The sequence below is a fragment of the Petaurus breviceps genome, unplaced genomic scaffold (assembly GCF_028583685.1).
Source record: "Petaurus breviceps papuanus isolate PSGF00001 unplaced genomic scaffold, PetGlider_PUasm1.0 99, whole genome shotgun sequence".
Classification (NCBI taxonomy): Eukaryota; Metazoa; Chordata; class Mammalia; order Diprotodontia; family Petauridae; genus Petaurus; species Petaurus breviceps.
In genome coordinates, this window is record NW_027187465.1 from 4,325,923 (window position 1) to 4,352,828 (window position 26,906).

General features: G+C 44.7%; 1 protein-coding gene across 2 annotated transcripts in view; it reads left to right on the forward strand.

Moving 5' to 3' along the window:
• Positions 1 to 26,906, forward strand: part of TTC28 (tetratricopeptide repeat domain 28) — a 712,524-nt gene that overhangs the window by 370,132 nt on the left and 315,486 nt on the right. For both annotated transcript variants that reach the window (XM_069081377.1, XM_069081378.1), the window contains 3 exons: positions 1,891 to 2,038; positions 13,869 to 14,141; positions 15,341 to 15,471. In XM_069081377.1, coding sequence (XP_068937478.1) covers positions 1,891 to 2,038; positions 13,869 to 14,141; positions 15,341 to 15,471 — 552 coding nt within the window. The remainder of the gene's footprint in view (positions 1 to 1,890; positions 2,039 to 13,868; positions 14,142 to 15,340; positions 15,472 to 26,906) is intronic.

Here is a 26,906-nt window from a genome sequence, read left to right on the forward strand (position 1 = left end):
GTATTTATTATAAATGCTGTTACCTTCACTGAAAAGGTTTACAAAGCAGATTTTTAGGGTAAACATTCTTATTTGAAGAATATTTGACCTCTTTAAGAGAACAAGTTCTTTCAGATCATTAGAAACATATATTACAATGAATGTCTGTTAGTTACAGTAACTTCGTCTTTCATTAAAGCAGGTTCACAGGTCTATACTTGGTAATATAACACTTAATTAGCCCAGTTCATGTTACCATATGTACTGGAAGTAATTTAAACTAGCATGAAGAAAAAATTTACGATTCAAACTTTCCCCTAATTTAGATTTGACCTTCCTCCATTCCCTCTTTCTCCAGCTAATAGTATTTTACTTTAATCACTGATGATAAGCTTATTTTATAAAATGACCCAGTTAAAGAATAGGAACAATGATGGAGATGCTTTATTTTGAAGGAAAGTATAGGCTTATTTTGCATAATAACAACTTTGTTTTTAATTATTAAATATGAAACGCTTATGGTACCAATGTTGTGCTCTTCCGTGTTACTAAGATTATCTTTAAATAAGCAGTAATAAAAAAATCAATGAGCTCATCATTCTTATAGCATGGTAGTATTCCACATCACAATCATAAAACACAACTTTTTCAACTATTCCCCCATTAATGGGCATCCCTGCAATTTCGAGTTCTTTTCCACCACGAAGAAAACTGCTAGGAATATTTCAGAACACATGGGTTCTTTTCCTTTTCCCCTAATCATCTTTGTTTGCGCCTCTGCTCTGGGAGCTCTCTAATGCTTTAATTTACAGTGAAAGTGCCAGCATGCATCAGTAGGGGGTTTTCCTGACTTAGGAGTTCCCTACATCAGAAATTACATGTTCAGGTCCTATCCCTATGTTCTTGACCCATGCATGAACACTGGACTTACAAAGGGGAAAAAATAAAAAGCAAATTAAAAAAAATAAATAAGCAGTAATATGCTGATTTATCTGATTGGCCAAATCTGGAGTGATTTCATAAGAAAAATCCAGCTCTGCAAGTTTATTGAGCTATGACTCTAACGCCACAGGAGACACTGAGGGAATTTGGGAGGACAAGAAAAAAGGGATTCACCGTCAGTGACGTCCTCATTCTGTCTTTCAGCAAACAAAAAGATTTAGCACCTGGTCTGTATCAGGCAAACACTGTGCTAGGTCCTAGTGACAGAAAGGTAAAAATAAAAAGAGAGCTCCTGCCCTTGAGAAGCTTACGTTCTGTTCCATGACATTGGAGGAAGGGAACAATGTATCTCATATGTGAATACAAACTAGATAAGAAGTAAACACAAAATTATTTGGTGAGTTAAGGTACCAGCAACTGGTGAGGAATTCTGAGATGTGGAAGGGAGGGAAAAAGGATGTGCAATGCACGGAAGCATCTGTACCAGGCACAAGACGGGAGGCAGGTGTCCTATCCTTACACATGAAGTAAAGAATAGACCAGCGTCATCCCCAGACGGCTTAAATGCCTCATACTTATCTTTGTACTGGGTGTAGTCTCTAATCTGGTAGAATGCATGCTCCTGAGGGTAGGCATGATTTTATTTTTATCCTTGTGTCTCCCCCTAAACCAGTGCCTTGGATATAGTTGGCGGTTGGCAAATGTTTGTTGTATGGGATATGGCTTCTAGATAGTAAGTTCTTGAGCATATCATAGGAGGGAATGATCAAAAATATGGCCCACCTGGACATATGTAGCAGGCTTGAAGTCTCTACTCTCGGGAGACAGTGACTTAAGAAGAAGAAAATGTTTGCTCATTTTATTCAGCCAAGATTCTCTGGTGGGTTGGCTGTTTGCTCTGGCTTTGTGACATCATCATTCTTCCTGCAATCATGTTTTAAGTGCTTGCTATCTCTTTTCTGCTTCTAGGCATACTTCCGACAGGGTGTTGCCCTCCAATATCTTGGACGCCATGCAGATGCTCTGGCAGCCTTTGCATCAGGCTTGGCCCAGGATCCCAAGAGTCTACAACTTCTGGTTGGGATGGTGGAAGCTGCCATGAAATCTCCCATGCGAGGTAAGACTATAGAAAGTACTTGAAATAACAGTGATATACAGTTGTGAATTCCTACCTCCAAAGGCCTATTAGTCTTGGGCAACCCAGTATTGAGGAAGATGTCCTTTGCTAAGATCTGATATTTTATGTAAAAGAAAATTGCCATCTAGAATTCCCAGCTAATGAGGCAACATCAGACAGAGAGTCAGGAGACAGGGTCCACAAACCAATTTTGTCACTGACTGGATGTCACTGACTATGGTGTGTGCTTCCTTCCTTACTGGTGGTTCATTTGTCTGGAGAGTCTGTGGTGAAGGGTCCCCCATGCTGGTGCCCTTTACATGTGCCTACATTCCAGGAGAACCTTTTTTGCCACCCTGTCCCACAGGGCTGGAGGGAATTCTCCCACTGTGCCTCACACAGTCTTTCTCTTCCCAAGCTCCCTTCCTCCTCCACTTTAGGCTTCATGAAAGTGATCTCTCCTTCTACTTTTGCTTTCTTCTAGAATCCTTTGTCTGAATCTCTCCTAGGCTGTTCCTTATACACCTGGCCTTGTAGTCTATTTATCCTCAGATGTGCTCTGCTTACCCTGGGAGACTCTGAGTGCCTTTAGGATAGGCTTGCACCACATCCTGTTTGGCTGTTTTCTTCCCCGTCTCAGTGCCTTTGCACATACTTGGAATGTATTCCCTTCTGTTTGACTCTGAAAATGCCAAGCTTCCTCCAGCTGAACTCTCAAAGACTATTGCTACAGGAGATCCACTCTTTTTAATTTTTCCTTGTATTTGCTTACATGGCTTCCTGATGCTCCCCCAATGGAGTATTAATCCTTCAAGGCAAGGACACTTTTGTTTTAGTTTTTGTATTGCCAGTACCTAGGATATTGCCTGGACAGTGTCTTGGCAGCCGCAGCGTTCACACATGCACAAACACACTCACACACACATACTCACACACTTGTGCACACATACATGCATTTATACATCTTTAGGTAAAGGAGAGATTTTTAATTTTTCTGTGCTCATTTGATTTGACTTTAAATCTTCCCTAAAATAGTCCATTTACTTTTTAATTTTATTTAAACTTTTTAAATCTTAAGGAAATCAATGTGTTTTCTTTGGGGCTGGTTCATATTTTCCAAAAGTATCTTATCATCAATTAGAAAGGATCTTAGGAGTTTTCAGCCTTGAAAGAGGAATTAGGAAGACCCCCTACAGCAGGGGTTCTTAGTTTTTTTTGTGTGTCTGGCATGTCATTGGTAGACCAGTGAAACCTAGATTTCTTTAGATTATGATTTTTAAGGCATAAAGTAAAGTGTGTAAGATTACAAAGGAAAGCAACTGTATTGAAATATCTGAATTTGTTAAAAGTAAACAAAAACAAACTCCCAGGCTCAGGTGAAGAACCCTTTCTAAAATAATCCTTAGAATAAGGGAAAACTAAGGAGGGAACCAAGATATAGGCATAGCAGAAGAACAGTTGAGCATCTCACCCCCATCCCAAACTTCTCCACAAAATTCTGGAAGACACCTCAGCCTGAGCTTTAACTGGGAAATCTAAGAAAAAGTTCCAGCCCAGGTCAGCATAAGAATCCTACCCTAAAGACCTTTTATGGTGACAGGGATGTTCAATCCACAGTCCCAGAAGAAAATGACTCTAAAGCTTCTTCAAGAAAAACCTTGAGAAAAGCTGTGTACAGCTTGTGTGCAAGGAGAACCGGAATTCCTGGAAGACATGAAGCAATAGTATAAAAAGAGAGCTGAAGATGAGTTTAAAAGCCAAAGAAGAGTGCTAGCTTGCAAAATGGGAAGAGAAATGACAGCTACGGAAGAAAGATTTGGAAAGAAAATTAATAGCATGGCTCAAGAGAAAAAAAAAAAACTCACCATAAAAACAACTCCTTGAAAATTACAATTAACCCAATAGAAGCTTCCATTGACTCCATGAGACAAGAAATACTAAAATCAAAATCAAAAGACTGAAAAAAAGAAGAAAATGCAAAGTTATCTTGTAGTAAAAGCAATTGATCTAAAAATAGATCAAGGAGAGAGAATTGAAAGCCATGACTACAAAAAAAAAAAAACCCGACACCATATTTCAAGAAATCACAAAAGAAAACTGCCCAGACCTTTTAGAACCAGAGGGAAAAGTAGAAATAGAATCTACTAGTTTCCTCCTAAACCCTCCCCTCCCCAAATGATAACTCCAAGGAATGTTGTAGCCAAAATCCATAGTAAAAATACTGGAAGCAGCCAGAAAAAGAATTCAAGTACTGAAGATCCACAGTGAGATCAGGCAAGGTATAGTAGCCATCACTTCAACAAGTAGAATACAGTATTAAAGGAAGCAACGGATGTAGGTTCACAACAAGGAATAATGTATATGACCAGACTGAGAATATAATCCTTTGGGAGAAAATGGAATCTTAATGACAAAGAAGACTTCCAAGAATTCCCAATGAAAAGACCAGAGCTTAGTAAATGAGGAGGAGTCAAGAGAAATGTAAGAAGGTAAACCTGAAGGAGCGATTGTAAGAGACTGAGCAACTGTTTACTTTTTGATGATGGGGAGATGATACAAGAATCCTCTCAAAACTCTATCATCAGGGCTCATATTAGGGAATCTAAATAGTTGGAGGGACTGAGGACAGTCCTGTTATGTTTTGTTGATCTTGAAAGAAGAATAGAAAGAGTGGAAGAGAAAAAGGAGGCTGCAGGATGGGGAAATTATCACTTAATTGTCATGCACACGTAGAAATCTCTATACACATGGAGGGAGAGGGGGGGAGAGGGAGTGACACTTAAACCTCACTCTCCCTTGACCTGGACACAGGAGGGTGAAGTCTGCACACCACACAGAGATGGGTGTACAAATGAATGTAATTCAACAGGGAAATGGAGATAAGGGAAAGGAGTGAATAAGAGGGTAGATTAAGAGAGGAATTAATCTTGAATGAAACAAGTCTAAAATCAGAGTTGGAAACAAAGAGAAGGAAAACTTTCTGAGTAGGATAGAGAGAACATAATTAAAAATCATAGATGTGTGTGAATGGCATGCACACACCTATACATGGAAAAGGACAGTATAGTATATTAAAGGCAAAATCCAGGTATATGTTGTTTACAAAAATATATTTGAAACAGAAATATGCACAAAGAGTTAAAATAAGGGGTTGGAGGAAAACCTTTTATGCTTTTGATGAAGCAAAGCAACAATAGCAGTTATAGTCATGATAGCCAACAAAGAAATATAAAAAATAGACAATTTAAAAACATATACAGGAAAACTACATTTCGCTGAAAGGTACCATAGACACTGAATTCAAATCATTATAATATATATGCATCAAATGGCATAGCATCTAAATACTTAAAGCAAAAGGTTTATAGGGAGAAGTAGAAAATAAAACTTTTATAGTAGAGGACCCCAATTTATCACCCTTGGACCTAGACAGCTCCAGCAAAAAAATGAAAGACATAGAGGAACTGAGTAGAATTTTTTTTAAAAAGTTAGATATGATAGAACTTGGGAAATTTTTGAATGGGATTAGAAAGGAGTGTACACATTCCTCAGTTGTGTATAGCACCTTCATAAAAACTGACCATATATTAGGATGTAAAAACGTCACATGGGGTGGCTAGGTGGTGCAGTGAATAGAGCACCGGCCCTGGAGTCAGGAGGACCTGAGTTCAAATTCGACCTCAGACGTTTAATACAAAAACTAGCCATGTGACCTTGGGCAAGTCACAACCCCAATTGCCCTACTATCCCCCTCCAAAAAAGCAAAAATAAAAAACTAAAAACCTCACAAACAAATGCAAAAAACCAGAAATATTTAATGCATTTTTATGTATCACAATGCAATAAATTATATTCAATAAAGGGCTGTTGATTAAATGATTATAATTAATTGAAGAGTAATAACTTCATCCTAAAGAATAAGTGGGTCAAAGAGTAAGGTGCAATTCATTTAAGAAGTAGTGGAGTCCCCTTTATTAGAGCTCCTCATGCAGAGTCTTAATGACCATTTATCCCCGGTGTTGAAGGAAGCAGGCTGTGAGAAGAAACAAAACTAAAATGAAAAAAGTGTAACCTACCATTTTTTTCTTTTTTTGCTGAATTTGAACATTTGATTTCCCTCTTTCATGGCATTTTCTTCACTTTCTCATCTTATTGACGTGCCAGAAATATCTCTGGTCATAAAGGCTACTCTTCTCAATGTGGTGCTTAGAGCAGCTTTTCTACAGTCCTCTGACTTTTGCAACATATCTCTGGCTTTTGGAAATGGAGCCAATAATAATAGTTAAGGGGAAAGGAAATGCTTGGCCAGTGCCAACTTTATGCATATGTAGCTGAGAAACTAAGGTTTTTTGTTTTTGTTTTTTATTTTTCTTGGAATGACCCGAGGAAGGTCTCTTGCTCTCACTTCTACAATACATATTTCCACATGATCTGCACATCCTAGCTGCTCAGTAACTATTTCTTAATGAAGATGATGATGCATAGAATTCGACTAGAAGAATCGATTCTTTGAGATAAGACCTTTTCTATCATTAAAATGTCTTTTCCCATGGGGTGGGTAATAATAATGATCATAATGGTGATGACAGTAGAGAAAATAACAGAAAATGCAGGCATACATACCCTGTACCACGTTGCCCTCACCAGTGTCTCTTTATGGTACTACCATTAATACCCCTATTTTATGTTATGTTACATTTATTATATTAAATTATATTATACCCCCAATATAATATTTTCAGTTCAGTAATTTTTAAGTCATGTCTGACTCTGTGACCCCTTTTGGGGTTTTCTTGGCAAAGATGCTGGAGTGGTTAGCTTTTTCCTTTTCCAGCTCATTTTACAGGTGAGGAAACTGAGACAAACAGGGTTAAGTGACTTGTCAAGGGTCACATAGCTAGGAAGTATCTGAGGCTGGATTTGAACTCAGAGGATGAGTCTTTCTGACTCCAGGCCTGGTGCTTTATCCACTGCACCACCTAGATGCCCTTAAATATAATATACCCCCACCTAGAACTCATGAAATCCTCATGTAACATCATTTTACTTACTTATTGCTTATTTAAGATATTTTAACCCTGAAGCTAACTGTACCCCCTATCATAATGTTGTTTCACTTAATCATATGTTTTTCATAACATTAGGTGGGACATTGCCTTGATCAGCATAACAATAGCTTACGTTTATAAAGTGCTTTAGGGGTGGTTAGGTGGCACAGTGAATAGAGTACCGGCCTTGGAGTTAGAAGGACCTGAGTTCAAATGCATCCTCAGACACTTGACACACCTACTAGCCATGTGACCTTGGGCAATTCATTTAACCCCAATTGCCCTGTCTTTCCCCCTCCAAAAAAATATAAAGTGCTTTAATAAATCAATGAGAAAACATGCACTAAGTGCTTATTATGTGGAAAGCCCTATTCCAGGTGTGAAAAAGATACAGATTTTAGATGAGGCACAAGACACACTCCCTCCCAAACCCCTTATGGTTTTAGGATATGTGTGGGGGAAGTGAAGGACCCCAGCACAGGTTGCTAGAATGTAATACCAGACAGTTTTTCAGCTTTATGTCCATTGAGCCATTCATCTACTCCACAGACTGTCTCACCTTGTCTGTCCCCAATGACTTGCATCATCTACCCTCCCAACCTCCCACCCTCACCAGATCTGAGCCCTAGATCTCCATCCACAGGTTTTCCTGAATCCAGGCCCCAGTCCCTGGCTGGGTTGAGCCACTTATCTTTGGACTGATGCCTGAGTGTGTGCACCTTGGCTCCTCTCTTCCTCGGTGGAGCCTACCTTGGCTCCTCTCTTCCTTGGTAGGCCCTAGACTCTGCGCCATGCTTCAGTTTCATGCCTCATCCCACCATGCCTTTGGGTCATCTCATTTTCTCTCTGACACCACTGGATATTCCTCTTCCCCTTTTTCATCTTCTCAAAATTCCCTTCCCTGATCACCTCTCCCTTGTATGGATCACCTTCTCCTATTAAAATATAAGATCTTTGAGTGAATATTCTTATCACTTTAGAAAAACAAATAAACAACTTGTATCCATGCCCAGTGCTTAGCACAGTGTCTTATATATAGTGCTTCATAAATGCTTTTTCATCCATTCATTTGTTCATTCATTCATTCACAGACACACAGTTAGTACAAGGCATAAACAGAACCTGGGGTCTGGTCCTCGGGCTTGGATGCAGTGCCCCACATCGCCTTGATCATCTGTCCTTCACCATCAGTCAGTAAATGTGATGGCTAGCTGATGTTTTAGAGAGGTGTGTGGGAGCATCCCTCCTACCTGAGGGAAAGGGGCAGTGAAGGTAGTGGTGGGTAGTGGTGGGTGCTGAAAGGTGAGAGAGAATCCGATTGTTGAGGGCCAGTTCTCCGTGGGGATTTGAGTATTGCCCAGGGCTGCCCCCAGGGTGGCCTGGCTGCATTCAGTGCCTCCTGTAATCAGTCTGGCATTGCACATTTTATACAAACTCGAGGAAGAAAACCACAAAAATCCCAAACTACCCACGTGGGCTTGTTCTACCATCTCCTAAAGACTGAAGATTGAGTTTCCTTGTTAAAAGTCCAACTTTTCCTTGAGGCAATTTCTCTTGTAGATTCCTACTAATTTTCAGAATTTTCTTATTATGATAATAACAATAATAGCTTGCCATTACATTAGTGCTTTGCAGTTTTAAAAGTTCTTTCCTCATGGCAGTCTCATTAGGTGGGTTGTCTATGTTATTTTTTCCATTTTTACAAATGAGGAAACTGAGGTTCGAGAGGTTAAATCTTTGTTCATAGCCACAGAGCTCCCGAGTGTCAGAGCCAGGAGTTACTTTCTGGCCGGGTGCCTAGTTTCTCTACACTACCAGGTGGCCATGCTTTCTCCTAGGTAGTTCTGGGAAATTTGGAGCTGCTGCTCACTCTCACCATTTCACATGTATTTTTAGATACTGAACAGTTTACTCTAGGGTCTTTGTAGCCTGTAATTTGGTCTTTATAATTAAATACATTGAATGCATCCAGATCTTGGCTTCCCTAAGGAAAAAATAGACAATAGTGAAGTTTAGTTGAAAGATTGGAGGCCAGGGAATGGACTTTTGATTCTTCTTTCAGTTCTGCTGCTGACTGGCTTTGTGATCTTGGGAAAGTCACTACCCTTTCAGAGCCTTGGTTTCCTCCTCTGAAAATGAGGCATTTGACCCTGGTGACCTAGAAATAAGTTTGTCTCAAAAAGAGCTGGTGTTTTTAGTGGAGGGCAGCCCCAATATTAAGGAGATCTTGGGTTGTGTTGAGAAGGGCACAGATCCTAGCGATGAAGGGGTAAAGTCTCACTGATTTTCCCCTGGCCAGCTCTGGGAGACATGTTTTAGGAAGAACATTGACAAGCAGAGTTTGTCCAGAGGGCAATGAGGATGAGGAAGAAACTGGAGTCCATGTGAGGGTCAATGAAAGCAACTAGGGCTATTTGGCCTGGAGACAAGAAGACACAGGAAGGCCATGAGAGCTGTGCTCAAACATTTGAAGGTCTGGTGTGGGGAAGAGGGCTTTGGCAGCAGTGCCAGCTCCAAGTGGCTGACATGAAGGACACGCTTGCTGAGCACCAGCAGTAACCCCGACTGGGTCCAACCTCAGGGAGGTGTGGGTTCTCCTTCACAGGAGGTCATCAGCCAGAGCCTGGATGGAGAATGTCATAAGGGTGTTCTTTCCCAGAGAGGCAGCACAGGGTGGTAGAAAAACAAGAAATGTGGACCTAAAGAAGTGAGGTCTCAATCCCAAATTGGGGCCCTGCCACTTCCTGATTATGGGATTTGGGGCAGGTCACCTCCTCTGGGCCTCAGTATCCTCAAAGTGTCAAATGAGGAGATTGGGTGAGCCGGTCTCTGAGTTCCCATCCTGCTCCCATTCTGGGCTCCTGTGACCTTGGATACCCCTCCTGACTCAGATGCTGGGTTCTGATTCTCTTCTGTCTGTCAGAACTGACCCACAGTGCTTCCTGTAGGTAGAGGGTTTCACCTAGTTTCTGCAGCCAATCTTACAGTGTGATTGTTCTCTTCTGCCTGTGCCTGACCTTCTTCATTCTGGGCTTCATTCTGACCCTCCACTTCTGGGCTGCTCTTCAAGTATTCCTGGGCATCCCCACAATGTCAAAGTGTCCTTTTTTCACTCTGTAATAATCTGATTGAAGGAAGAAATGCTCCAGGCCTCACTCAGTTGGGAGGTTATTGTGGTAATGTTGATTCAGGTGAGAGATGCTTTGTCAAGAAATGAGACTTGAGGTCATAAATTGTGAAAATTGCATTTTCATCCTGTCCAGTTGGCCAGCAGCCCTTCAGTGCTACACAAGGGAGCAGCCAACCTGAAGCTGGTTTCTAGGAAAGGGGACAACAGCTGCTATAGAAATGCCACGTGGTAGCAGGCAAGGTTCAGTGCAAGAGCCTGAAGAAAGCAAAGGGAAGGGAAAGGACCATAGATATCTCTTATAGGTATTTGTACTCGGAGGGAGGCCTTGAGTCCAGCTCCCTCGTGCTGTATGGCTCAGAAGGCTGAGGCTCCGAGCTAATGGGACTTGTACCAAGTGATACAGCAGCAGAGCCAGAATTTGAACCCAGCCCTTGGGACTCCAAATCAAGCACCTTTCTGCTGCATCACCCTTTCAGGTATAACCTCCTCCTTTTATAGCTCTGAAAACCAAAAGCCTGAGATGAGATGTGATAACCGTAAGCAGATGACCCAATGGCCAGTTAATGGGGTGGTGGGACCTGAACTCGGGGGTGCTGACCCTTCCCCAAGTGTTCTTGCTGCTGCATTCAGCTGCCCTGCTAACTCTCATGGAAAAATAGCTTCTTTTCGCCCTTCTGATGCCCTTCTAATTTTTAGCTCATTTCCTTTCCAGGTGATGCTTTAAAATAGAGTTGTGAAAGAGAATAAATAGGTATAGATGCTAGACGTGTCATTTTGTCATAAAACTTGACATGCTTGTAATAAGCGGTTCTCTCTCTTTTTTAATGGATTTGCAAATATTTTGCTTTCTTCGTGTGAGTCCAATGCAGAGAAACCGAGCCTGGGACAAGACATTGGCATTCTAAGCAAGGAAGGCAGCAATTTTAGGCTGAGTGGCTGCCTCCCAGCCCTTACCTTCAGAGTAGAATATCAGAGCTGTTCAGGAACTTCTGTAGAACACAGGAAATCAGAGCTAGAAAGAACAGTAGAGAAGAGACTGCGGCTCTTCTCTCATTTTATTCAAATTTCCTTTCTCCTCTATTTGAAGGTATTTTTCCTGGCTGCTTGTAGACTGTGGTGTTTGTCATTGGAATTGTTAACGTTCACCACTGTGTGTCTGGGAGTTGGCAGCATAGGCTTTTTTTTTCTTCTAGAGGCCATCTGTGAATTCTTCCTATTGGCAGTATGTTTCCTGTGTCCTGAAATTCTGGACAGTTTTATTAAAATATTTCTTGCATCACTGTAAGGTTTTTGAGCTTGTATTCTTCTGAAAGCAAGCCATTTCTATGCACGTCATCTTTAGGAATATATTTAGCTTGTAAGGAGATCATCTTTTTAAACATTATTGCTTTTAGCTTCTTGTTTTCTAATTGTCCTTCTGTGTATCTGCCTTCTCAATCAGTAACCTTCTCTTTTGTTTCTTTGCCACTATGGATTCCAGTTTCTCTAGTCTGCCAATTATTTCTGCTGTGCAGGCTGTAAATTCTATTCACATAATGTTTATTTCTCTTTTAAACCTTTTGGGAACATCCTGCTATGGTTCCATGCTCTCTTGGGAATCTGTAGCATCCTCTGCTTCATAAAGTGTCAATTCATTTTCCTTGGTCTTGGGATATTTATCCATAGATACCTGGATTCTTTTAGTTGATCTGGAGGCCATCTTGCCTTTTGTTATTAACTGTCCCTGCTGGTTTATCTGCTTATGCTCAAAGTCTGTGAGTTTTCATCCTCATGAGATCTTCAGTAATTGGACCCCCCCCCCCCTCCTCCTGTCACTCACTTTCTGCCTGCTTCTTCTTTGATCTGGATTTCCCTAGAGGCTGGCCCTCCAAGCCCTTTCGGTTTCCTCACACAGTGGGGAGTTCCTGTTTCTCAGGTTCCAGTCCCTGCACCAGGTGATTTCTGGGGAGACAGAAGCGACCCCAGCTCGATGCCAGGCTCGGAACCTGTGTTCCGTGTTCTTCCCATTCTGGCTTCCAGCACTGAGCTGTGGCTGCCTCCAGTTCAGAATCAGAGACCAAATGATCAGTTTTGTCAAAATTCAAGCGTGTTCTTTATTTTTTCCATGCTGGCTTCATTTTTCTGACACCCATGATTATCACATGTGCATGAGGCAGACGTATTTCCCAGGACCATCATTGCTGAGCTTTCTGGTCCCCTCTGGTCTCTCACAGGACTTTGTTTTGTTCCCCAGGAATTTCCTTCTCTTGTGATGTGATGCTGGTGTCTTGTCTCCTTACTGAACTCAGTTTTGGACTTTGTATCTCCTCGACTGCCTAGAACAGGCCTTTGCAAATCAGAGGTGCTTAATAAATGTTTTCTGAATGCAGTGATTAAATATTCCATATGCAATTCTTCCCTTGGTTTCTGCTAATTGATTCATGTTGTCCAATTGTGCAGGGCTGAGCTCAGGAACAACTTTACCTTTTTCTTCCCAAAAGAATTTGAGAATTCTTCTGTAATTGCTGCCCCTCCTTTACTCAAAATCCAGATCCATCTATATGGAGATATCTAGGTCCATACTTTTTCTTATTCTTTTTCTTTGCCTCTGTCTGTCACACACATTCTTTCCTTCTTTTGTCTTATTTGCTTTTCCCACATGAGACTTGACTTCAAATCTCAATGCCAATGGTTACCAAGTATGAAACCTTCAGATAACCCTCCTTACCATCTGAGCCTCAATCTGTTTATCTGTGGAGTGCACATATGACTTTCACTCTTTATCTCACATCCCCTGTAAACACTAAAAGGCTACACAACATGTTTCATCATAAAACAATAGCTGACATCAGTGTGATGACTTTATAGTTCTCGGCATGTTGGCACACAGAGTCTCACTTGAAATTTTCTTTATGTTGTAGTCTCTATAAAGTATTTCTATAGATATACACAAATATATACATGCAAACAGATATAGAGTTATATATGTATCTTGTTCAAGGGCATTGAGGGAGAATAACCGTGGCTTGTTGAAGAGCCTTTGTACTAGAGAGTAATGGGAAATAAGACTCCCCTGGGAATGGTTCTAGCTTAAGGAGGACATTGATAACCAGGGAGAGGTGTTTGGGCTTGAAGTCATGAACATTCTAGAGCTTTTGTTGATATTTATGTTTGGGAACCCACTGCCTCAGGTAGGAGATGCCCCTCCTCTGCCCAGAACTTGCAGTGGCTCCCAGGTACCTGTTAGATAAAATGCCAGTTCCTCATCCTTGCCTAGGCTGGTTCCCACCTGCCTTTCCCTTTATGGGTGCCTTTGTCTAGGCTCTGCCCACTGCCCAGGGCACACACACGCACCTCCACCTCTTAGGCTCTCCAACTTTCTTCACTTCATTTCAGGGGCCCCCTCTTAGGGGAGCCCTTCCTGGACCTCCCCATCATTTTCTCCCTCCTCTAGATAAATGTCATAGGAACTGCTGTCTCTTCCCAGATGACAGGGAGCCCCTTAACAGCTGGGGGCCCCTAGACTGTGATGCGTGCCCAGTACATGACAGGTGCTTCATAATGTGTCTTGCCTACATGGGTTAGGAGCATCTTCCAAACAAGGTCTTTGGTGGGGGGTGGGGGGGTGGCTGTTGCAGTTTTGGCTCTGATCCTCCGTTCTTGTCTTTTTCAGAGTCCCTCGAGCCCACGTATCAGCAGCTTCAGAAGATGAAACTGGACAAGAGCCCCTTTGTGGTGGTGTCTGTGGTTGGCCAGGAGCTGCTGACAGCCGGCCATCACGGTGCCTCTGTGGTGGTCTTGGAAGCCGCACTGAAGATTGGCACTTGCAGCCTGAAGCTCAGAGGCTCTGTCTTCTCTGCCCTGAGCAGCGCTTACTGGTCCCTGGGCAACACAGAGAAAAGCACCGGCTATATGCAACAGGATCTGGATGTAGCCAAGACCCTAGGTATGGGTCCGAGGGCTGCCAGGTCTTTGGGGGTTCTTGTACAACAGATGGGAAATTCTTCTGTGAGCATTTATTGAGCGCCCGCTGTGTGCCAGACTTGGCTGGCCTGAGGGCACAGGTCTCACTGATTTTCCATGTAACCCACACAATATTTCTAACAAGATGGAGGTGACAAAGGGTTTATATTCTCCTTGGAGATGAGTTCATCAGTGAAGAGTGACAAGTTGAGATGGGATGGGTCTTTTGTCCTCATCTCATTCCTTCTCTCTGCTAAATAAACTGCCATCTCGGCAATCAGAGAGTTGGTTGCAGGGAATTACCAGCTTGGGCGGCAGTTTGGGATTGGGTGGGCAGATGTGCAGCCCTGGTCATTGGTGCGTGTTTTACCCCCCAGGTGCCCAGGATCTCAGTCTACCTTTCTGTTACAGAGCTGAGTTAACATGGGGCCCAGTCCTCTGTCCATTCTTTTCTGTCTCTTCTATATTCAGAGGACATTATTGAAGGGGCTGTTATCTGTCTAATAAGGAAATATGCCCTATGATAACAGAACTGTTTGGCTTGAGAGTGGATCTGTGGCATTTGGACTCTGTGTCAGTGCCATTGGGTCACATCTGTGTCTGTTGGCTTTTGCTCCCCTTGGGGGCATCTCAAAGCAAAAAGTCATAGCAGGGCTGCTTTGGGCTGACACCTAAGACCTTCTGCTCAGCAAGAATTAAGTGCTGCCTGCATGCAAGGCTTTGGACTGAGAAGCCTTTCTAATAGCTAGCTGGCTGTGCTGAATTTTGTAGAACCTTAGGCCCCAATCAGAACTGAGAGAGAAAGGAATGTTTGATAATGGGTTGAATTCAAGTGCCTGAACATGCCTGCTGCTCACGGGTCATTGGCAGAGCATTGAGGGGACTCACAGAGCATCTGGCTTGTGTCAAGGTATTTAACCTCCCATTTCCTGGATGCCTAAACCCCTCACTTGGCTCGTGTGTTGTGAGCTTAGTGGCTGAATAGTTCCTTGCACAGGGGCTAAGTTTTATGCCCTTTCTGACCAGAGTCATTGGAAGAAAAATATCATTCTTCTAGGAGATAGCTAGTCAAGGCTTAGATTTCATGGGGAAAATAGTTAGTTCTTTAATTGGGATGTCCTTAAGAGATAACCCTTCACATCGGGCCTCACAAAAGCTTTCATTTGCTTCTCTGCCACCCAGGTGACCAGACGGGCGAATGCCGAGCTCATGGGAATCTGGGCTCCGCATTCTTCTCCAAAGGGAATTACAGAGAGGCTCTCACTAATCACAGACATCAGCTGGTGCTGGCCATGAAGCTCAAGGACCGAGAGGTAGGAAGTGTGTTTGCAGACAAGCTGGGGATCCTGGCTAGGCCGCCCCCTGCCCTGGGACATGCAGCATCTCTTCTGCCTGGCATGTGCAGGGCATTCCGGGCTGTTCTTTCTCTCTGAAATGTGTACATGATTCTCTTCAAGTGTAACCTAATTGTGGCTTAGAATGGAGGCCATCCTCAAGTTTTCCCTCAGTGGAAATCCCTTGTTTTTGACATCAGGGCCTGTTGGCTGTTTCTTTGGGCTTTTTGTCAGATCCTGTGAGCATATGAAGCTGGTGTCTTCCAGGAGCTGTGGGAGTTCAGGAAAGAAACAGTAATGCACTTTTCATCTGAATTACAGCAGGGGTGTGAGGATTGTAACGGCTCCTACTCAGTTGTTGTGACCCCAGGAGAGGGGGGAGAAGCTCAGACAGTGGCAGGAAGGTGCCCATGAGTCACGATGGGCATCAGGAGGAATCATTTGTAAACAGCCTTCATTAAGGGGTATTATATTAGTGACATGTTTTACAGTCATGCCAATCCCAGCTATCCTGAACTCAGAAAAGCTATCAGTCACAAAGCCTCTGCATGCAGCGTCAGGCAGGGACAGGGCCCCAGGCCCTCCCTCAGAGCCCACTTGTTCTGACTCAGCCTCTGGTTTTTGGTGAATCACAGTCGATTAGAAATAACCAGTTAGAAAGGAGACAAGAGGGAGAGAAGCACATTGGCAGCATTGACATGTAGCTGTGTGCTGGGTGAGAGGAGAAAGGATAGCTGTAAAAAGCCGAAGCAAGTATTGTCTGAAGTGTCCTGGGTGGTGGTCGTTGAGTCCAGCCATGGCAGGATCTGCCCATCACTAGTCCAGAGCACTGGGCAATGCGTGATGATGTTTGTGGCAGTGAGTGACCCAGAACCTTCTAGAAAAGACTAAATTATGTTCCATGCAAAGCATTTCAGAAGGCAGGGATATGTGTATGTGTGTGATGCTCTTAAAAGAGATTTCCAGCACAAATGGTTAAAATAAAATAAGTTAGGGTGGTGGAAGTGAAATGTCTAAGGCTGAGCACATTCTTCATGTGCAGCTGATTCTGTGAAAATATCAGATAAATGAGATGTTGATCTATTACTAAAATTTCAGGTTGTAGATTTTCACTGGGTTAGGTAGAAGGAGCTATGCCCTGATTAATGGCAAAGAAGTATTCATGTAACAATTGGTATTTTTTAAAAAGAAAGAAAAAGAAGGCAAATGTTATTGATTTTCTTTTATCTTCACAGTAGGGCATTTCATTATGGTCAGTGTTATCTAGGCTCTGTAAACCTCTGCCTTTGTATATTTTCAGCAAATCAGTGAATTCTAAGGACCAGAGGGACACTGGGAGGTCATCTGGACCAGTCCCCTCCCCCCATGTTAGCCTGGACTAATGCATTGCTAATTCAGGTTTTCAAGACATGGAGGAAATTCAACAGCAGGGGACTGGGAGGCAGAAGTCTTGGGTTCAAGTACCAGGCCCTACCACTTATTAGCCAAAAATCCTCACCTTGGTAAGCCTCAGTTTCTGTATCTGTACAATGGTGTAACTGCTCACACTGCATCTCCTGCTGGTTCATGGGAATCCTTCAGATGATGTGTGAGTGTGAGCTGTGATGATGCTTTGTTTCTGTTATACCTCTTAGGGATTCAGCTTTTCCTTTCCTCTGCACTGTGCTGCCCTACACACTTACATTTATACCCCAATCCTCATTTTTTTCCTGGCCATTTCCCCAAATCTCCACAGTAGCCCAGAGCTTCATATACTTGATTTCCTTGCTGGTGCCTCAGTTTACATAAACATCTGCCCTGATGCTGCAGGGGATGAGAGGGAGTGGCACTCAGGGTTAGAACGTGTTCCCCGGCCCAGAGATGCCACCTTTGTCAGTGCCCACTGGGTGGGCAGAACAGGACAGGACTGTTTGTCCCTCATCTGTGGGCCCAAAGCACCCCACAGTCCTGTTTTCCCACATCAATGACAACTGCAATCTATGTGTGGCAAGTGTTAGAGATAGGTACATCCATGTGTACGTACACACATGTGTGAAACATGCACGCATCTTAGAAGCAGTACACGTCAGTGCTGAAGGCACTTGGCGGCAGAGAGTCCCAGGCTGTTGGGGCTGCAGGTCCAGCTGTGGCAGAGAAGGGGGCTGGGACCCAGAGAGGGGAAGGAGCGGGTCTGCCAGGCCCAAGCATGGAGCGCCCAGAGCCAGGCTGTCGCGTGGGATCTTCTTCTTTACGTTGTCCTTCACGGCTCCAGGCCTTCTTTGGGTCCTTGGGATTCAGCAGTCTGATCCAGGGAAGAGAGCTCAGGATCTGGACTCCGATGTGGCCTTCCTCAGTCATGTCTGACTCTCTGTGACCCCATTTGGTATTTTCTTGGCAAAGATACTGGAGGGGTTTTCCATTTCCTTCTCCAGATTATTTTACAAATCAGGAAAATGAGGCAAGCAGGGTGATGTGATTTGCCCAGGGCCACACAGCTAATAAGGACCTGAGGCTGGATTTGAACTCAGACCCTCCCAATTCCAGGCCAACACTCCATCCACTGCCCCTTGCTGCCCTGGACTCTGCCTTTCAATCCCTGTGTGATCTTGGGCAGATTATGTTTCCTTACAGTTTCCTCGTTGGCAAAATGAGAGCGGATCAGATGGGCAAAAACAACAAAAAACAAAAATCATGACTGTCTGAGGGGCTGCAGGCAGACAGCATGCCAGCATACTCTTGGTAGAGCTGTGAATCCGTCCATCTGTTTGGGGAAATTTGAAATTATACTTAAAAAAATCATTAAAGTGTCTAAGGCCTTTGAGCCAGCAATAGCAGTACAGGCACAAACCCCTCAGGAGCCCAAGACAGAAGCAAGGGTCTCCCGACAAACAAAGATAATGAGAAAGGCAGGTCTAGAGGAGGAGGAAAGCAGGGGCCCATCATTAGGCAGCGACTGAATGTATTTTAGTACTTGCATGTGCTGAGTGATGAGGGAAGATGTGCATGAACAGGTAGAAGGAGAAGTGGGCTGCTTGTCAGAGCACAGAAATGTCAGGGAAGCCCTGGAGTGGGATGTGGGAGCGTGGCACAGGCCACGGACCTGCCAGCATTCCAGGCACCTCTGCGGAGCCCTGTCTTCCACCTCTCAGCAGAGATGCCGGGCCGGGGCAGAGTGGAGCCTGACCTTTCACCCTGGGAATGTGCTGGGATTTGTGTTACGGACCCTACTAAGGCATTATAGGGAAGTCTGGGAGAAGATACCAGGAGGTGAGGGTGAGACGAAAGAAGAGAAGAGGGAGGTGGGGCTTCGGAGCAGAGGGCCTCGCAGGAGCAGCCCCAGGGAGGGGTTTTAGCTTTTTGGGCAGTGCTCCTGGCCATTGTGCCCTGGCCCTGAAGGGCAGGGCCTGCTCTGGGCAGGGCTGTGCAGCTCCTCCTGCAGATCCACCCCCTGATCAGGACGCGGTACTCTTTGAACCACTGAGGAAGGGAACGGCAATTTTCCCTTTTTGTAGCTGAGGAAACTGAGGCAGTCAGAGGTGGAGGGACTCTGAGGGCATCTTGGCTCCTTGCCCAGCATTCCCCCTACCCTCTTACCCAGCGCCACTGGAAACTATCACTGACACTGTGGAAAGGGAGCGTTTACCTTATTCTTGTGTACGTTTTGGAAGTTGGAGGACCTGTGTTCAAATCCTGACTTTACCCCCATAACTTGGTATCCCAGACTTATTAGGGGTAGACAGGTAGCTCTGTGGCTAGAGTCAAGAAGACCCGAGTTCAAATTTGGCCTCAGATACTTACTAGCTGTGTGACCCTGGGCCAGTCACTTTACCTCAGTTTCCTCAATTGTAAAATAGGGATCATAATGGCACCTACCTCCCAGGGTTGCAGTGAGGATCACATGAAATCATGTGTGTAGAGCACAGAGCCTTGCTCACAGTAAGTGCCATAGACATGTTGTCCCTAGGCAAGTCAGTGAAGGAACACTTAGTAGCCCCTCTTGTATAAAGCTTTGGGCCCAAAGAGCTTTGTGTTCTCCCTATCAGAGGGTCCTTATGGCAGCCCTGTAAGAGAGGGAGTGGGAGGATCCCAGATCCATTTCACAGATGAGGAGACCAGCTCTCCAAGGTGAAATGATTGCCCAGTGGTCAAGCCTGTCAATGGGGAGAAGAGCTGGGCCTCCAGCCTCTCTCCTGGGCTGTCTGACCCAGGCTGGGGGGTGGGGGTGAGGTGGGGAGGAGGCCACTTCAGCTGATTCCCAAGTCTTTTGATCTCTGTTCCTTGCCCTACTGCCAATGGTGAAATTTAACATTATATAGGGGTGATTTCTTTTGATCCTATTAATGCCTAAAATCTTTAATAATGAAATTTTATCTACAGGACTTATGAATAAAGGGACTTAATCAGCCCAGTCCCAAATTTATCACACATCTGGGTTCTTAATTAGTAATTATTGACAAAAATGGCTTTTTGGGTTCTGGAGAAAACTGAGCTCCTGGATTTCCTGTAGGATGTAACCGCAGGAAATTAACTTGACGCTTTCTGATGACATCATCTTGACCACAGCGCTTCCTCCAAACACAATGCTGTTTTTCTTGGCCTGGTCTGCAGACATTTTTATACCGTGTATATTATTATAAAGTTTGCAATCGCACTGATGTGAATTCCACCCAGAGTTTTTTGTGTGTGCGACTGTAATGAGGTAATTGTTTGACTTCCAGTAGTCCAGGAGGTTGGGTTAAAAGGTAAAAATGTGCCTTTGTACCAGAGAGCTGAGTCCTCCCTGAGAGTATTGGGTTCAGAAGCCGAAGGCTTGGCAACCTTTCCAGCAATGTGTGTGTCACAGGCTTCTGTGAAACAAATAATATTGTCAAGCGAGCAACTCCCTCTGACCAGGCAGGCCTGGGACTCAATGGGAGAAATCGGTCAATAATGCTGGTGGGGCCTGGGTTTCTTTATTTTCCTCTGTGTCCTTGGTATCATAAATCAGGTGCCTGCGACCTTTGGGGGTTGTTAAGGGGAAAAAAAAGCCTTTCCTCCCTGCTGATGAAATGGCATGTTGGTCAGAATGACTTATGCTGTCTGTGAAGTACAGAAGCAAGGCCTTCTGCCCTCAGAAATGCTCTCCTGCAGAAGGGAGATGGTGCTGCTGCCTCTGCCTCTGGCCAGGAGCCCCTTAGCAGGGAGCTGCCCCTGGGGGAGGATTGGGGTGGGCCAGTAGGGGTTAGGCTCAGTAACGCTCCTGGTGACCAAGGCCCTCTCTGGAGGCAGGATAATACACGCCCCCTCCCCCCACCCCAATTCATCTCCTCAAAACCCCACATCAAAGCATCTCATCTAGAAGAAAGCTAATTAAAGTGAACATCCAGGGCCACATTGACGTGGACAATGAGTCACCAAAGGACACTGCCCTGCTCTGGAGCATCCTGGTCACTGAGTGTGAGGTGTCCATCCTCTCATTAAAGCCCTGCCAGGATGCTCTGAGGTCGATACCATAGGGATTCTCATTATTCCTGTTTTATGGAAAAGGAAAAAATAGATTCTTGAATTCTTAGGATGAAAAAAGACTGTACATAGTCCAAGCTTCTCACTTGAACACATGAGGAAACGGAGGGGTCACCCATCTGCTTAGTGGATGCCAGGGTCAAGGCCAGTTCTCTGCCTGCTAGGCCACACTGCCTTTGATGCTGAAAGCACTTGGCCCTTTTAGTCCAATGGAAGAGAATGACACCAGCTTAACTAATGCTATCCACAGGAGCAGGAGGCAGGGACTGAAGGGGAGGACAATGTTAGGGCTGCTCAGTAAGCCCCTCACCCTGGGACCTTCAGACCTGGGGGCCCATCAGCCCCCTCAGGCTGGGCCCGGTACCTGGAAAAGAGGAAGGGAGAGACAGAATGAAGGCTGTCACTTGGCTGACCAGCACGAGGGTCTTGGGTGGGCAGAGGTGGTCTCAGACTCCTGACTTCATACTTTGGGGAAGCTCGCCCCGCGGAGGGGTCATGGCAGCTCGGAGACTAGAATGACTGCAGCATTTTATGGAGAAGGGGGCCTTGCCCGGGTTCCCATCTCACACCCTCCAGACCATGAGGCTTAGGTCAACCTGCAAGCAGGAAGCTTGCCCACAGAGAAGATCCAGATGGGAGATCCCACCCTCAGAAACACCCATGTTCCTACAAGAATGCAGATGAAGACCTCAGGCTGGAGTTTCAAGCCTGTCCTCTCTGGGACTTTCCCCTCCAAGCAGAGCAGCCTCCTGTGCCCTGACCCACAAGCTCAGTGTTCTTGGGGGCCTCGGTGCTCTCATGGGCCTGGATTCCCTCCAGTGCCAGTCAGGACCCCCTTTGTACAGGAAGCTGGGGGTGGCTCCCCTTTTATTCGGCACACATTGTGCTTGTGTGTCGTCTCCCTCACTGGACCTCCCTGGACCTGGAGCTCCTCTAGGGCGGCTCTGCATTTTGACCTTTGTCGGGCCTGGCACATGGGAAGAGCCTGATGAGTGCTTGTGATGCTGGTGAATGAGGTGACCAGCAGGCGGAGGGCGCATGGCCTCTGGGAAAGGGGAAGGCCGGGCCTCACAAGCAGAAGGTTCTACAGACTGCCCAGTGTGAGAGCCCAGGTTGGGTGTCCAGCCCTGTGCTAGGTGCTGGGGACACCCAAAGAAAAGAAATTATTCCTGCTCTCCAGGAGCTTGAGTTCTGTTTGGGAAATAGGCCCAAGGTGATTCACCAGGGAAAGGCAGCTCCTGGCAAGGGGCGGGAGACCCTGGAGGACCCAGGTGTTGTAAGAGTCAGAGCTGAGCAGGGAGAACATTGTGGTGTCCTGGGACCTCTGTGTGTATCCGCGTGGCCTTTCCTAGCTTCAGGCTGCTTAGAAGAGCTCAACACTTTTGGAAGGGGTGCACACGCGTGTGCAATTTATGTGGTACTTTCAGACTGGCACATGTGCTTTACAAACATGATCCCATGAGTTCTTTAACTTCTCCGCAAGGCAGATTTTTATCCCCATTTTACAGATGAGGAGACTGAGGTCAGTAGGGATAGAGTGAATTGCCTGGGATGCCACATTACTAAGTGTCAGAGGCCAGATTTGAATTCAGGTCTTCCTAACCTCTCCTGTGCTCTGCACCCACTCTCTCCAGGCTAGGGGACAGAAGGGTGCGCAGAGACACAGGGACAGAGTCTGGGATGGAGTGTGAGGAACACAAGACAAGGCTGGCCTGGTTGGACTGTAGAGTGTAACACGTCTGAAAAGGGGCCTGAAAGCAGGGAGTGTCCAGTCAGCCAACATTTATTAAGCTCCTACTGTGTGCCGGGCCCTCGCTAAGAGCTGGGGCTGCAGAGAAAAGCAGAAGAAACTCCCAGCCCTCAAGTCGCTGGCAGTTTGGTGGGGGAAATAACATGGAGACCACGGGACAGATGAGAAGGAAAGCCTAACGTGCCACAGGTGACCTCAGAGAGGGCGCTCAGATGCAGGAGGATCATGAGGGGCTCCTTGCAGGAGGCGTGTCCTTGTCCTGAGCAGCTACGGGGTGTCACCACAAGCATTTCAGCGCACAAAGAGAGCCAGAAAGAACTGGATGAGAAGGGGAGGGGGCGAGGGAACGGGCCTGTGGGAAAACACCTACATGAGCTGGGCAGTGGACCAAGCCTCTTCCCACCAGGCCCATGAGGGGCTGTACTCTTTTGTTCTGCTCATTTTCAAGGATGGAAAAGACATTTGTAGGCCATATCCTAAACAAATGAGAGGGACAAGGACAAAATAGATCTCGCAGCTATGGCCAGAGGAATTGTTACTGAGCGAGGGCTAGAGAGCAACGCCGAAGATAAAGCGGGCAGTTCTGATTCTGTAAAATTGAAGCATTCATGCCCACAAAAACACTGGTGCAGTTAAAGTTAGAAAGGAAAGAGTCAGCTGGGGTAAAACGTCTTTGCAGCATGTTTCTGTGACAGAGCTCTCTCATCCAAGGAATAGAAGGAATTGATTCAAATTTATAAGAGCAAGAATCAGTCCTCACTAGATAAATGCCCAGAGGACGTGCATGGGTAGCCTTCAAAGGAAGAAACCCAGGCTATCAATAACCATGTGGAAAATGCTCCACATCATTAATGATTAGAGAAATGCACATGAAAGCAGCATCACACCCACAAAATTGCCAAAGATGACAAAAAAAGGAAATCGACAAATGTTGGAAGGGCGATGGGAAAACAGGCACGTGAATCCATTATTGGTGGAGCTGTGAACCAACTGGTCCATCTATTCTGGAAAGCAGTTTGGAACTATGCCCCGAAAAAATGACATTATCTGTCTGTCTGTCTGTGTGTCTGCATTGTACCACAAGAAAGGCATAGAAAAAACTTGAAAGACTTGCGTGAACTGTTACAGAGTAAATGATCAGAACTAAGAGAATTTGAGTGATGACAGGAAAAACAACTCTGAAAGACTTAGGAACTCTGAAGACCAGAAATGACAGTGACCCCAGAGAACTGATGACAGAGCATATGACTCCCCTCCTTACAGACAGCTACTGTAGCACTGTCACTGCCACCACCTAGTATTTCTACAACACTCTAAAGTTTAAAAAGTTGCTCACATACGTTACCTCATTGAATCTTTGCAAAAGCCCCGTGAGGAGGTAGGTGCTGTTATTATGTCTGTTTTATATGTAGGGAAACTTAGGCATAAAGAGGTTAAGTCATATAGCTAGTAAGTCTCTGAGGTGGGATTTGAACTCAAGTCTTCTGACTCTAAATCCTGCAATCTGTCCAAATCCTGCACCATCCAACTATATTCATGATACAAAATGAGACATATTTTTTTTTTAACGTGGAAAATATCAGAATTTTGTTTTTACTATCCTATTTGTTACAAGAATTTTTTTCTTTTCTTTTTTCTTTCCAATGGAAGCATGGTAAGAGGGAGAGGGGAGCTAGGGATGCCCTGACCCCAGGGGGAAAAATGAGAAGAGAACAGGAAAAAATTAAGAGAATATAACTTTGAAAATTTCGTGTTGAATTTATTAAATGATGAAAAAGAAAAGCAAATTTTATGTAATGGAAATTCCTAGTGTCATATCCAATCCTTTCTTGTTCTGCAGGATATATGGAAATGCTCATTTATGTAATGTTTTGTGAAGTTTAGAATAAAAATAAAATTAAATGAAAAAGGTTTTAAGGAAGACCTCTGTAGCTATAACTCGTGGAAACAGGACTCCAGCTTCTACCTTCTCTTTGTTGATTTTGGAGCCGCCACCTCTCCATTGGATATTCTGTGAGGAAATGATTGTGAATAAGCTACTACCCATCCAATCGTATTTTTTATTAACGTCTCTTTCACAAGCTCTTTATTAGCTCTGTTCTTTGAGGCAAAATCCGTTTGTTGTTAGGAATTAATATTAAAAGCCAGCCATCCTGGGTTTTAAGTGAAATAAAACATGTATGGTGTTGGGGAGGCCTTTTCCATTGGTGCTTCCACCCCAGACTAATGAGAGCCATTCTAAATGTCATGTTAGAAAGAATCTCAAGTCAGACCAGACTGATCTGCCACTTTAAGTGCCTGAGTATTAGCGTGTGGCAGCTGGAATAGATATGACTTTGTGGTCACTGAAAACCCTTTCACCTCTGTTAGCTCACCTGATCCTCTCGGCAGTTGCAAGGTAAGTGGCTCAAATATTATTTTCTTTTTTACAGTTGAGCAAACTGTTCAGAAAAGTCACTTAGCCAGTGTATTTCCATTTCACAAATGGATTCAAACCCAGATCCTTTGAACTCTTAAGTCCGTCCTTTGTCTAGCACCTTCAATGGTACGTTGTCTTCACTAATTCATAGCTGTCCACATGCTCCCCTGCTGATTCCCAAATAACTGGGTAATGAAGAGTGGACTGTTTCCTGTGGCTGCACAGTCTTGATCTCAACTAGCACCTTTTTCTCGTCTCCTAGGGCTGCACTTTTCGCTCCAGTCATCACTGTGTCTGGAGTGAGTCTGTCTCTTCCCTCCCTGTTCTTTACAGCCTAATTCTATGGTTTTCTGGGAGGAAGAGTGAGAAGGGTTCCATTGGGAAATGTAGGTCATATAAAAACAGAAGATATCAATAGAAACTCATTTTAAAAATGAATTCCCTTCCCCATCCACCTCCTTCAGGAAGTCTTTCCTGATTAGATCCTCTAGTCCATGATAGCCTGTTGACTTTTGACTTCTGTGTATCCAGGCAGTGCCCAAATTACAAATAGGTTGTGTTTCCAAAGGCCGATTGGTTTGTTTGTTTAGGTAAGTCATTGGTTTGAAATTCAAGACACATTTCCTCATAGAAACCATATTATAGGGGTGGCTAGTGGCACAGTGAATAGAGAACCAGTCTTGGAGTCAGGAGGACCTGAGTTCAAATCTGGCCTCAGACACTTAACACACACCAAAAAAAAAACTAGCCATGTGACATTGGACGAGTCACTTAACCCCCAATTGCCCTCTAAAAGGCAAAAAAAAAAAGAAACCATATGATCAACAGTGTTTGGGTTCCCATGTTAATCCACAAAACCCTTGTAGTCCACGATGTTAAACTCTCCTCCTGGTCATGGTCTGATCCTTTCTAAGCTCAGTTGTGGGGTAGACTTACAGTCCAGAATCATAGAACATTAATGTTGGAGAGGATTTGGAAGGTTTTGGAGGCCAGCCCTTCCACTGCACAGATGAGGAACTGAGACTCAGAATATAAAGGGGTTTGCCCTAGAGGAGTTACTGGTACTGGCAGAACCAGAGCGAAAACTGAACCCAGGGCTCTTCCCCTCCTAAGAGCTCTAGAGGTTCTCCCGATGCCCCTCTAGCTTACACAGATGTGCTATTGCATGGGGCTTGTTTGTGATGCTATAGGCCTGAGCAAAGAGGACCTTTTGGTACCTCGATTGTCTTGATGTGTTTCTAACCCCTTACAAGCGTATGGAGGCTCTTTCTTAGCTCCATTTCTGCCCATTTTTCTCTTTAAGAAAATAGAAATATTGAAGCCAGTGAAGCTGTGAGATATCAATGTTGGAGAAGCCTTTCCATGGAACACAGAGGCCATGTGGTTCCACCCTCTTGTGCAGGGGTCATTGAGTCCTCAGAGCCACGCCATGATAGCAGAGTTGATGGTTGACACCAGCCTGGGAGCCTGATGGACACTCAGCTTTTGGACATGGAACAAGGTGCTTCTGAGCCGTCTTGTCACAGTGTGATCTGTGTGTCCTGCCGGCTGTCACCAGGCTCTGGCTTTGCAGTGTGCACAGACTGCCACAGTCAGGCGTGTGTGAGCCTGGCCCAGTCCCAACTGCTCAACACTCTCGTTGCAGGTGATCTGTCACAGGTGAGGTGCGAGGCTTTGCTGTAGCCTTTTGAGGCCCAGTGCTCCCCAGCTTTGACCACTCATCGCTTGTGAGTGAGAATGTATTTTTCACATGTAGGTAAGGAG